Source organism: Rhinopithecus roxellana, chromosome 18, assembly GCF_007565055.1.
Source record: "Rhinopithecus roxellana isolate Shanxi Qingling chromosome 18, ASM756505v1, whole genome shotgun sequence".
NCBI classification, from domain to species: Eukaryota; Metazoa; Chordata; class Mammalia; order Primates; family Cercopithecidae; genus Rhinopithecus; species Rhinopithecus roxellana.
The window spans coordinates 97,919,796-97,933,395 of record NC_044566.1 but is presented as its reverse complement, the minus strand read 5'-3'; the positions used below and the strand labels follow the sequence as shown (position 1 = coordinate 97,933,395).

The window sequence follows — 13,600 nt, the reverse complement described above, 5'->3', positions numbered from 1 at the left end:
GCTGGCAACATCCAGGTGCTTGGAACAGGGGAGCCCCAACCCAACCCCGTGGCAAAAATCCAAGTCATGGGCTTTCCCAATATGTAAGATGACCTGAAAACAGTAAGGTGAAAATGTGCACTGATACCTCAAAGTCTCTGTAATAATTTACAATGTACTCAGCAGTTAACCCATTCCATGCTGCACCCCTAGTCTGTCCAATCCTATAAAATCCAATGTTGCCAATGTCCAAACTTAGTGACATTTAGTTTAGAATGAGGTAACACTTTCATTGGTTCTTTGAAAATGAGATAAAATACAAGTTGTCAAATACCTAAGTCTGATTTCATACCTACTTTCTATTAATTGCAAAACTTACTCCAAATTTTGAGAATCTTTGTAACATACTTTCAGTAAATGAACAAGCCCATATTTTATACCATGTGTAACACCTCAAAACTCTGTATTAAATCAGTGTCACTCACTATCTATTAGCAGTCATGATCTTGCAATTAAGGATATGTTACCTTATCCCAAAAAGCAGTAAAGTCCTGCACATGCACCATCTTTTTACCATCTGATGGCAGCTGACGGTTACGCTGTGATATCTCATCAAGTAGCAAAAAGTTCTAAAGAAAATGGGAAAAACACAGATTGTTTAAATTACAGAAACAAAAGCACAAACAAAAGTCACTGCTTCCACGGAATTTGCAACATAAAACTTTATACAGCCTACAGATCATTTTACCAACCCTATTTAAAGTATCAGTTCATATCAGCATATGATATTTATTTAATAAATAAACATATAAAGAGTTCATGGCTATGAACTATCTTTGTAATTTTAGGAGCTATCTGTGTAACTTTTTTCAACAAGTACACTGGTTCCTAAATAAACTGAAAATACTACTCTGAGGTTGAGTGCATTTACAGCCTGCGTATTTCTACTATTGCACTTTTGTGTCACTAATGGTGAACACAGGAGTTGGTTGGAAATGATCTGATGAATATTTCATGAACCCTCATCGTGTGCCAAGCCCCATGCTAGATGCTGGCAACATGAAAGTCAAGGCCATTCCCAGCCTTTAGAAAGCGAGTTAGCCCAGAAGGGCAGGCAGCAAACACAGGGCAGAGCCTCTGAAGGCAGCTCTGGCTCTGGCTGGTCACTTAGATTCAACTGGCCTTTCTCAAACTCCCTCGTGCATGTCAAATTGACGTACAACTTATTCACTATCACTAAGTCAGTGTTCTTTACCAAAAAAAAAAAAAAAAAGGCTTCTATCTCTTAAAACATATTTTATAAGCTTCTTTTCACAATAACTTATTGTTAGATATAATAATATATATATAGTATATATAATTATATATATACTATATATATATATTTTTTGAGACAGTGTCTCTCTCTGTCACCCAGGCTGGAGTGCAGTGGCACAATCTCGGTTCACTGCAGCCTCTGCCTCTCAGGTTCAAGTGATTCTCCTACCTCAGCCTCCCGAGTAGCTGGGATTACAGGCATCTGCCACCATACCTGGCTAATTTTTGTATTTATACTAAAGATGGGGTTCCACCATGTTGGCCAGGCTGGTCTCCAACTCCTGGCTTCAAGCAATGTACCCACCTCAGCCTCCCAAAGTGCTGGGATTACAGGCATGAGCTACTGTGCTCCATCTACACTTATCTTTTTCCTTAGTCAATGCCTCCTCCTAGACAGCAGGAATAGCCCAATCTCTTGCTTATTGCTATTTTCCATACTAGTTAGCAACTACACAATGCAATTTAACTGAATAAAACAAAGTCTTGCTAACCATAACAAACCTAACATAATTATATGTAGGAAAACTCCCTTTTGCTCCTCAAATGGTAGGTATAACTCAATGAGAGAAGCTACAGTGGCTTAGAAACAGAATAAACAACCTAGATCACCCCCACCCCATCCAAAATTTTGTAGATGTGGCAAAAGCTGTCAGCTCTCCTCAAAATCTGCTCTCATTTTCTGTGATTAACAAAACTCCCAATTTTTAGCCAATGCACAGCAGCCTTGAACAAGGACCACTCTCTCCAGCCCCTAACGCAGTTAGATGTAGTCGCATGACTTAAGTTCAGCCCAACAGAAAGTGACAACGTCCAGGAAACTTCCTATACCCCGATGTCCAGTCCTTGGAAGCTGCCTGGACAACTTCCCCTCCAAAATCCAGGTGGTGAAACTCAGTGGCCAATGTGATGGTATTAAGAGGTATTTAGGCCATGAGAGTTCCTCCCTCATAAATGGCATTAAGGACCCTGTAAAGGATGCTTTGGGCAGTAGGCAGCCCTCTAAGCCCTTCCACCTTCTGTCCTTTATGGACACAGCATTCCTCCCATCTGGAATATCTAGCATCAAGGCACCATCTACAGGCAGAGAGCACGTCACTAGAAAACTGAACCTGCCAGTGCCTTGATCTTAAACTTCCCAGCCTCCATAGTGGTGAGAATTTCTGTTTTTCATAAATTACCCAATCTGTAATTTATGTTTACACATCATAAACAGACTAAGACACCCCTAAAAAAGATAAAGTCATAACCTCAGGACCTCAAAGGTTGACTGTATTTGGAAATAGGAGTGTTACAGATGTAATTAGTGAAGAAGAAGTCATACTGGAAAAGGGAGGACCCTAAATCTAACATGATCAGTATCTTCCTAAGAAAAGAAGAGAGAGACAGAGAGAGACACATGGACAGAAAACAATCAAGTGATTAGGACACAGACGAGAGGGATGCGGCTGCAATCCAAGGACTGCCAGCAACCACTGGAAGCTCAAAGCGGCAAAGAAGCATTCTCCCCTGCAGGTTTCAGAAGGAGCCTGGCACTGCTGACACCATGATTTCAAACCTCCAGCCTCCAGAATCATGAGAGGCTCAATTTCCATTGTTTTCAGTCACTGTGTTTGTGGTACTTTGTTCCAGCAGCCCTCACAAACTCACAAGGAAACTTAAGAGGATTTTGCATGAGAAAAATAAGCCACCTTGTATAAATGGCTATTACACGGGTATTCTGCAAACACTGGCAACTCTGAAGCCACTGAAATGAGCATGGACATGTTTGAGACAGAGAAAACAACACTTAAATAAGTCATCTACTACTCTAACATTTGTCAGCATCCTTTGAGTCCTTAAAATTTTTGTCTGTCACTTCACACTTGACTGCCATGTTACACTTCAAAAGAACAAAAACTGAAAATGAACACTTTCTTCCATGTAGGAAAAGAAAAATACTTTCCTTTCTTCTCTACAGGAAAAGAAAAAAATCAGTATTTCTCTCAAAGACCCAGCAAGCAGAAGATGCTGTCTGTTCTTCTGCTCCCTCACTATCCACCCACCAGCCTTACTGAGAGCCGACTTAGGAGTGGGCACTGCTGGTTCTCCCTGCACAAGCCCATGTCTGGCATGGCAGAGAGGGCACAGACAGATGCTGGCCTGAATATTCTGCTGTAGGCTTAACCACAGCATCTCTGCTTCCTCCTCCCATACCACCTATTCCATGGTCAATGAGATAACAATCAGGGCCTATTTTGCCACAATTCACTATTCCTCAAGAAATGACCCGGTTGGGCCAGGCGTGGTGGCTCACAACTGTAATCACAGCACTCTGGGAGGCCGAAGTGGGCAGATCACTTGAAGTCAGGAGTTCGAGACCAGCCTGGCCAACGTGGCAAACCCCATCTCTACTAAAAATATAAAAATTAGCTGGGCTTGATGGCACACGCCTGTAGTCCTAGCTACGTGGGAGGCTGAGGTATGAGAATCGCTTGAACCCATGAGACAGAAGTTGCAGTGAGCTGAGATTGCACCACTGCACTCCAGCCTGGGCAATAGAGCAAGACCCTGTCAAAAAAAAAGAAAGAAAGGAAGGGAGGGAGGGTGGGAAAAGACCAGACCCAATTTCACAAGTTTACTGACCGGCAATCATGGGTGATACTGATACAGTGTTTTCACTGGTCCCTTCTCCAACATCCCCCATCAAAACCAACCGTTCCCAAACACTACTCCCTAAGGATCTTCTGAAAACACCTCTGATAATGGACACCATGCTTCAAACTCTTCCATGGCCCAGCAGCACTGACATTCACACTCCCAAAGTGATTCCCTGAGTATTAATCCCACCCTGTCCTTCAGGGTCCACCTCAAAAACTAATCCTGCCGGGAACCAGCTCAGGGTGGCCACAGCTGGTACTGAAACTGAGTATGTACAGGGCAGAGATGTGTCCCCCATCCTGCACTTACAAACACACTCATCTGCATGAACACTGCACTGCACTCGGGGTCAGATACATGCTACAGTCATAAACCGACTGTATGATTGGCTTAAATTATTCAAGGCATCAGCCATGTCAGCACAGCAACAAGCAAAAGGTTATACATCTTCTTAATCTTGTCTAGACAGAATAAAATTCTGATTTTAGCTGAAGTGTATGACCAAGACATCAAATTCAATATTCTGTACATGCATGTGAGAACAGAAGTTCCCCACCTTCAAAATAAAAAATTATCCACACAGTAAACCTACTAAGCACTGGTCAATATACAATAGATCTGAGTGGAGAAAGACATGATAATAGTTTGGTGGTTAAATGAGTCTCCACTCAACACACGAATGGCTTGTAAAGATGCTGGAGGGGCTGGCTGGACTTTCTCTAGTCACTCAGGAGGATGAAAAAGCGGAAATGACATTGCCAATACAGCAATGAGGTGCATCCCCAGAATAGTTCACTTGCGGAAGTATCAGACGGCAGAACTGAAGTCAAAGAGATTGACCTTCAGAGTGGATGGTTGGCAACAACTGGAGCAGCTTTGTGAACAACAAAATCTCAGAGACACATTTTACTGGATGTGGAAGTCATTGAAGACTTTCAGTGCTTTGCTGTGAAGATAAGATCTCTTAAAATCCTATTGGACTTGCTTAATGTCAAGACCATCAATCCTTTCCTTAATAAAAGAAAAACAGACAGAACTTCTTGGACCTAAAATCTTCACAATAAAACCTTCATTTTCTGTACATGGAAAAAAGGAAATTGAAAAGTATGAGTAAGAAAGACAACAGATTAAAGACTTAAATGTAAAACCTAAAACCATAAAAAACCCTAGAAGAAAACCTAAGCAATACCATTCAGGACATAGGCATGGGCAAAGACTTCATGACTAAAACACCAAAAAACAATGGTAACAAAAGCCAAAATTGACAAATGGGATCTAATTAAACTAAAGAGCTTCTCCACAGCAAAAGAAACTGTCATCAGAGTGAACAGGCAACCTACAGAATGGAAGAAAATTTTTGCAATCTACCCATCTGACAAAGGGCTAATATTCAGAATCTACAAGGAACTTAAACAAATTTACAAGAAAAAAAAAACCATCAAAAAGTGAGCAAAGGATATGAACAGACATTTCTCAAAAGAAGACATGTATGCAGCCAACAAACATATGAAAAAAAGCTCCTTATCACTGGTCATTAGAGAAATGCAAATCAAAACCACAAAGAGATACCATCTCAGGCCAGTTAGAATGGTGATCATTAAAAAGTCAGGAAACAACAGATGCTGGAGAGGATGTGAAGAAATAGGAACACTTTTACACTGTTGGTGGGAGTGTAAATTAGTTCAACCATTGTGGAAGACAATGTGGCGATTCCTCAAGGAACTAGAACCAGAAATACCATTTGACCCAGCAATCCCATTACTGGGTATATACCTAAAGGATTATAAATCATTCTACTATAAAGACACATGCACGTGTATGTTTAACGCAACACTATTTACAACAGCAAAGACTGGGAACCAACCCAAATGTCCATCAGTGACAGACTGGATTAAGAAAATGTGGTACATATACACTATGGAATACTATGCAGCCATAAAAAAGGATGAGTTTGTGTCCTTTGTAGGTACATGGATGCAGCTGGAAACCATCATTCTCAGCAAACTATCGCCAAGAACAGAAAACCAAACACCACATGTTCTCACTCGTAGGTGGGAACTGAACAATGAGATCACTTGGACTCAAGAAGGGAAACATCACACACCAGGGCCTATTATGGGGAGGGGGGAGGGATTGCACTGGGAGTTATAACTGATGTAAATGATGAGTTGATGGGGGCCGATGAGCTGATGGGTGCAGCACACCAACATGGCACAAGTATACATATGTAACAAACCTGCATGCTGTGCACATGTACCCTAGAACTTAAAGTATTATAATAATAATAATAATAATAAAAGAAAATGTGATATATATACACTGTGGAATACTATGCAGTCATAAAAAAGGGTGAGTTCATGTCCTTTACAGGGACTTGGATGAAGCTGGAAACCATCATTCTCAGCAAAGTAACACAGGAACAGAAAACCAAACACCACATGTTCTCACTCATAAGCGGGAGTTGAACAATGAGAACACATGGACACAGGGAGGGGAACATCACACACCGGGGCCTGTCAGAGGGTGAGGGGCAAGAGGAGGGAGAGCATTAGGACATTAGGACAAATACCCAATGCATGTGGGGCTTAAAACCTAGATGATGAGTTGATGGGTGCAGCAAACCACCATGGCACATGTATACCTATGTAACAAACCTGCAGGTTCTGCACATGTGTCCCAGAACTTAAAGTATAATAAAAAAAATTAAAATTAAAATATAAAAATATTTTTAAAAAAGAAATTTAACAACACAATGTTTTCTAAACTCTATGTGTCTGCCAAGCTCTGGTCTATCTACAGTCAAGGCTCACTTAGTTCTGATCGGTATATGGGGCAGACCTATTCCTCCTCTCCTGATGCCATTTTTCACCTTCTCATTGTTCATTAACACATCCACATGAGAGGCAAGGAAGAAAAGTGAACATTGGATCAATTCATTACACTCATCATTTACAACCTCCATTTTTAGAGAAATAGGAAAGGAGGCAGAACCAGGCAGACCCCATCAGTGGGTCTTATAGCAAACACCTGCACAGTTCTAAAGCATCCCAGTCTTCACAGCCAAATTCACCCCTAAATCTGGTCTTCTTCCAGTAGTCCATATTTCAGTGAACCCAGGTTAAAAGATTTTGCAGCCATAAGAACGAAAGTAGCCCCAATCCCTCCTTCTGACTAATCCCTCCTCTTGCCCCACACCCAAATAAGGATATGCTCCCAATGGCTTTCAAATCTATCCAAGGCTCTCTACTTGGCCTGAGTCCAAATCACATCATCATCTTCCTGGACTGCTTGCTGCATCAGCCTTCTGGCATATCTCCCTGCCTCTACTCTCGGCCCCCAATGTATTCCTAGGCTGCAGCCAGGGTGAATTTAAAATATGTGGATTTTCTTGAACATTAAGAGCTTTCTCACATAATTACCCCCAGGGAAACGCAGGGCATCAGCCTCCTGGCTGCCCCAAGCCCCTCCCTTTCCCGAACTCTTCCCCATGTCTCTCCACTACCACACATGCAATGCTGCAGGCTATTTCTTGAGCCTTCACAGGAAGCACTACACCTCCACAATGGCATCGGCATCTCTACAAAAGCACCTCATGGCATCTCAGACATTGCCTTCCAAAGACAATGACACTCGAGCACTGATTTTAATTACGTGGTTATTTATTAACCCCCACTTGCTGATTCCCAGGAGGAAATTCCCAGCAGGAAAGACTTCTGTGCATTGGCTTACCATTGTATGTAAGCATTTATCACAGTGCCAGCTTAAGCCAGGTGCTCAATTACATTGTGGAGTCAATGACTAAGTGAATGAATATATTCCAAACTTAACCCCCAAAAGCCTAGCATAGACCAAGACAGGTGTCCATGTGCTTCCTCTCAACTGATTTGAGTCTTAAGTGACCCTGACTTCGTTTATATTTGCTACACATAGTTTGACCTCGTGTGCTTTTTTATCACACAACTAGGGCAAGATTTCCCAAAGACAGCATATTTTCAGGGACACGAGGACACTTTCTAAAGATATTGGGCTGAGGGTGGCTCACACCTGTAATCCCAGCACTTTGGGAGGCCAACGCGGGTGGATCACGAGGTCAAGAAATTGAGACCATCCTGACCAACACAGTGAAACCTCGTCTCTACTAAAAATATAAAAGTTAGCTGGGCGTGGTGGTGCACACCTGTAGTCCCAGCTACTCCGGAGGCTGAGGCAGGAGAATCACTTGAACCTGGAAGGCAGAGATTGCAGTGAGCTGAGATCGCACCACTGCACTCCCGCTTAGTGACAGAGCGAGACACCGTCTCAAAGCAAAACCAAACAAAAGATACTGGGCCCCAACCTATGCTTGGTGAACAGAATCTCCAAGGTGTAATAATTTAGTTTTAATCAGTACATCAGGCAATTCTGATGAACTAGGGGACAAAATTGTAAATGGGTTACAGGAACCATCCAGGTTGAAAAAACACAAAGTTCTAAGGCAGAAAAAACAAATAAACAAGACAAAACAAAACCTCCAGCAATGACTTCAACACCACCATGAAGGAGCTCACCACACTAACACCAACGCTTTCTTACCAGTCATGCCTGGCCATTTGTTTCTCCTTTACTGAAAATCACTACTGCTGGACTCTAGGCCCATCTACCCACCAGAAACTATGTACGTGAGGGGAAATTAAGGTTTCCTGCCCAACTCAAAGATGCATCCTTTATCTGGACACAGAGCGCCTTGCCAAAGTTAGCCACTGGAAAATGTAAAATTCCCAGCTGGTCAGTTTGTTTTACTGCATGCATACATCTATCTACACGAACAGGAATTTCAAGCCTTAGACACAGGTGAGTTGCATTTTAGTGGAAAAATAAAAATAAAAAATCTTAAGGATTTCTTCCCTAGCCGCATATTGGACCACAATTCCCTGAAAATCGTCTGCAGGATCCCTTTCATGCCACACTCTCTGACGTGTGACATAATTCAGCAGAGAATGACAGTCATCACTTCTCACTAAAATAATGCTCAGTTGTTAGGCCTTTTCCAAATCTCACAGACGTAATGAAGCTGGAGGCTGACTTCACTTACACATTTTCTGGGCGCCTGCAATGTATACGTAATATAAAGATGAATGAGGCATTGTGTCTGCCTTTTATATGTTCAGAGTTTAGGAAGGGAAAGAAATCTATAAACAAATGGCTTCAATACTAAGGGGAAAATGAGGACAAAGTCACCTGTGGAGATCCCAAAAGAAGAGATGAGGATTAAACTGTGTGATGGGCCAGGTGCGGCGGCTCATTCCTGTAATCCCAGCACTTTGGGATGCCAAGGCGGGTGGATCACTTGAGGTCAGGAATTTGAGACCAGCCTGGCCAGCGTGGTGAAACCTTGCCTCTACTGAAAATACAAAAATTAGCTGGACATGGTGGCTCACGCCTGTAACCCCAACTACCCAGGAGGCTGAGACAGGAGAATTGCTTGAACCTGGGAAGTAGAGCTTGCAGTGAGCTGAGATCGTGCCACTGCACTCCAGCCTGCCTGACACAGCAAGACTCATCTCAAAAGAAAAAAAAAGACTGTGTGATGGTTAATTTTATGTGTCAGCTTGGCTAGGCCACAGTCCCCAGATATTTGGTCAAACATGTCTGGATATCAATGGGAAAGTATTTTTCAGTTGAGATTAGCATTTAAATCTGTAGACTTTGAAGTCCTACATAATGTCAGTGGGCCTCACCCGATCAGTTGAAGGCATTTAAGAGAAAGAAGACCTACAAAGAAAAGGGAATTCTGCCTCAAGACTGTCCTCCTCAGACTCAAGCTGCATCATCAGCTCTTCCCAGGGTCTCTGGCCCGTCAACTGCCCTGCAGACTGTGGACTTACCTCACCTCTAAGTTGCGTGAGAAAATTTTATAAATCAATCTACTAATGTCTCTCTGCATGTACATACATGTGGGCCCTATCGGTTCTGCTTCTCTGGAGAACGCTGACTAATACAGATGGTTTTCTAAATAAGTGAGACAAGACAGGAAATGACCTCCCGACACTAAGTCCAATCCCCTTATTTAGAGACAAGAAAACCGAGGCCCAGAGAATTGATGAGGACCCAAGGTCTGCGTCCCACGCCCCCATACTACCTGTCGGGGCTGGTCTTTGCCCCATTATTTCCTATGGCTGCCATGCAGAAGTGATATCTGCATTCAGGTTATGCTGTGCATGTGGGGGTACGATTGTGCACTTCTTTTTTTTTTTTTTGAGATGGAGTGTCGCTCTGTCACCTAGGCCGGAGTGCAGTGGTGCGATCTCGGCTCACTGCAACCTCCACCTCCCGGGTTCAAGCAATTCTCATGCCTTGGCCTCCAGGGCAGCTGGGACTACAGGTGCGCACCACCTCGCCCGGCTAATTTTGTTGTTGTTGTTGTATTCTCAGTAGAGGCAGGATTTCACCATGCTCGCCAGGCTGGTCGAGAACTCCTGACCTCAAGTGATCCGCCCACCTTGGCCTCCCAAAGTGCTGGGACGTGAGCCATGGCTGCACTTCTGAGACAGATGGACAGCCTGGGCTAAAGCCCTGGATCAGCCTTTTATTAACTGTTAAAATGTGGAGGTGCTATTCACCCTCCCCAGACTTCAGTTTCTTTATCTGTAATGTCGGAGTGATAGGGGGAGTCACACTAGTAAAAGGAGTGAATATGCATAAGGCTCTTGGGCCCCTCCTTGTTACCTAGTAAGTACTCACCAGCTATTATCTGTTCATATAAAGCCCCATGGTCTTAATCTTAACCTTCATTTATCTCATAATGGCCAGGAAGACAGACTAATTTTATTAACCAAGTAAGACTGTTTTTATCTCTCCACATGGCCCAAGGAAAGTCCACTTGTTTCACAGCCTGGAAGCCAGTCAGGAAGCTTTTTTTTTTTTTTTTTTGGAGACAGAGTCTCACTCTGTCACCCAGACTACAGTGCAGTGGTGCAATCTCAGCTCACTGCAACCTCCACTTTTTGGGTTCAAGCAAGCCTGAGCCTCCTAAGGAGCTGGGAATACAGGCATGCACCACCACGCCTGACGAATTTTTATATTTTTAGTAGAGACAGGATTTCACCATGTTGGCCAGGCTGGTCTCTAACTCCTGAGCTCAAGTGATCTGCCCACCTCGGCCTCCCAAAGTGCTGCGATTATAGGTGTGAGCCACCACACCTGGCCAGGAGGGTCTACATTTAATGTCAGACATGGCCCCTCTCTTACAAGAGCAGGTCGACCAAGTCTAATGGGGTTTGAGATGCACAGAGGGACACGCATAACGAGGTGGAGACTCCGATCCAGTCCACTCTGAAAAAGATCCAGCTCCCCAGAGTTGAGGACCCTCACAACCCCCTTGAACAGGGCCCGGTGTTCTGGGAATGTTCAACTCGCGTCTGCTTCCTCACTCGGCCTTCCTCTGGCTTACGGTACAGCCTGGACTACCTTGGGTCTGTACTGGGTCCCAGCCTTTTGCTATGATTGCTGCTTCTGTTCATCCAGCATTTGGTGCCCATTATGTGTTCATCAGCACTGAGCTGCACCATACTGGCCCTTGCTCAGCAGGAACAAATGTACCACCAGGCTCCTGAGACCTGGCCGGAGGGCTTAGTAGCACTTGCTTAAATCAAGGACAGAAGGGAGGACACTCAAAGCCACAAAGAGCCAAAGACCCCAAAGCAGGAACAGAGATGGGTCATGTGCTGGGAAACACACAATGTGGCCAGGTGAGCCCTATGCCTAGGTTTCAAAAATAGGACTCCACAGGAAACAGAGAACCTTTCAAGGTTTTTGGAGTAAGACTAGATGAGTAAAAGAACACTGAAGGAAATATCCCACACCAGAGGATACTAAGGCAGCAACACAGGTGATATAGTTTGGCTTTGTGTCCCCACCCAAATCTCAGCTTGAACTGTAATCCCCATAATCCTCACGTATCAAGGGTGGGACCAGGTGGAGGTAACTGGATCATGGGGGCGGTTCCTCCATGCTGTTCTAGTGACAGTGAGTTCTCATGAGATCTGATGGTTTTATAAGCCTCTGGCATTTCCCCTGTTTGCACTTCTCCTTCCTGCTGCCCTGTGAAGAAAGTGCCTGCTTCCCCTTCCGCCATGACTGTAAGTTTCCTGAGGTCTCACCACCTATGCTGAACTGTGAGTCAATTAAACCTCTTTCCTTTACAAATTGCCCAGTCTTAGGAAGTTCTTTATAGCAATATAAAAACAGACTAATACAATAGGCAACGTAATAATGGTTAAGAAATCATGGTTCTGAACAGATTCCTATCTCTAAGACAGGCAAACTCCTTAACCTATTACAGGAGCCAGTTTCATTCTCTGTAAAGTGGGGACACTAATGCTTATCTCCTTCAATTGTGAGGATAACATGAAATAACATGTAAAGGCTTCCAAGAGCCCTGGTTCACAGTACACACACCAGCGCCTGCAATCACAGTGAGGGGCAGCAACAGCAGTCAGAGAATTACAGCAGCACAATACACACGTGGCCCTTCCATCTGAAAAAGGTGTCCCGCACACTCAGAAAGACACTCTGGTCAAAGTATATTTCTAAGTTATTTCTTTCAAGATGCAACAGCTGTAAGAAAACAGTGTTACTGACCTGCATGGACCATCCCTTCACAGTGTTACCTGAAGCTGTTGTCAGAAAGAATGAGAATAAGAATTGACCTTGTATGGTCTGTTTTATAGGTAATATTTTTTACGAAATACAAACTTGCTAATCAGTAGTGGGAGTCTGCCTATGAATAGCCACTATGCTCCAGCCTGGGTAACACAGCAAGATCTCTTCTTTAAAAAACAAACTTCATCATAAAAAAGAATCTTAGCTTTTATGACAACACCCACCCCACTCTCTCCTCAACCAAAAAAATAAAAATAAAAAATAATCACAGCCAGTGTCAGCTAAGTTCACTCGAGTCTGTCCTTGGATATCCATCTCTATTAAGAACCAGGAATAAAACAAAGCAGATTTTTGAAAAGCTTAGACAGTCAAGTTCTTGCCAGGCCCTCTCACAAAGCCAATTTATTTTAATTTTCAACTTATTCATAAACACACAAATACTTGTGCATATATTATGTGCCAGGACCTTACCTTGGTGATATAAATTATTTGCCCTGGCAATTTAGTGACAGCTACTTAGGAAAAGGTGATGGTGTGTAAAGTGGATGCTATGGTTTGAATGGACGTGCCCACTCTAAATTCACAGGCTGGAACTTCACCCCAGTGTCAGTGTTAAGAGGTGGGGCCTCTAAGAGGTGATTAGGTCGCCACAGCAGAGCCCTCCTGATGGGGATTAGCGTCCTTACAGAAGGCTGGAGGGAACTAAACAGGCCCAGTTTGTCCTTCTGTTTCTTCCACAATGTGAGGACACAGAGGTCCATCTGGGAAGCAGAGAATGGTCCTCACCACACACCAATGCCAGAGCCTTAATCTTGGACTTCCCAGCCTCCGGAACTGTGATAAATAAATGTCTAACATGTATAAATTAGCCAGTCTCAGGTATTTTGTTACAGTAGTACAAACAGAGCAAGGCAGTAGAAATCAACCAATTGGAAAGAAAGAAGTCTGGTAGAGTTAGGTTCATCAACAGTAAGAAAAAAGTGAAAAGAGGATAGGAAAGAAACGGCAGAGATCCTAAAGGCATGCA

At 43.4% G+C, this 13,600-nt stretch overlaps 1 protein-coding gene across 2 annotated transcripts in view; it reads right to left on the bottom strand.

The window, feature by feature from the left end:
* ABCC4 (ATP binding cassette subfamily C member 4) overlaps positions 1 to 13,600 on the bottom strand; it is a 292,989-nt gene that overhangs the window by 178,940 nt on the left and 100,449 nt on the right. For both annotated transcript variants that reach the window (XM_010358905.2, XM_010358906.2), the window contains exon 9: positions 507 to 608. In XM_010358905.2, the coding sequence (XP_010357207.2) occupies positions 507 to 608 (102 nt within the window). The remainder of the gene's footprint in view (positions 1 to 506; positions 609 to 13,600) is intronic.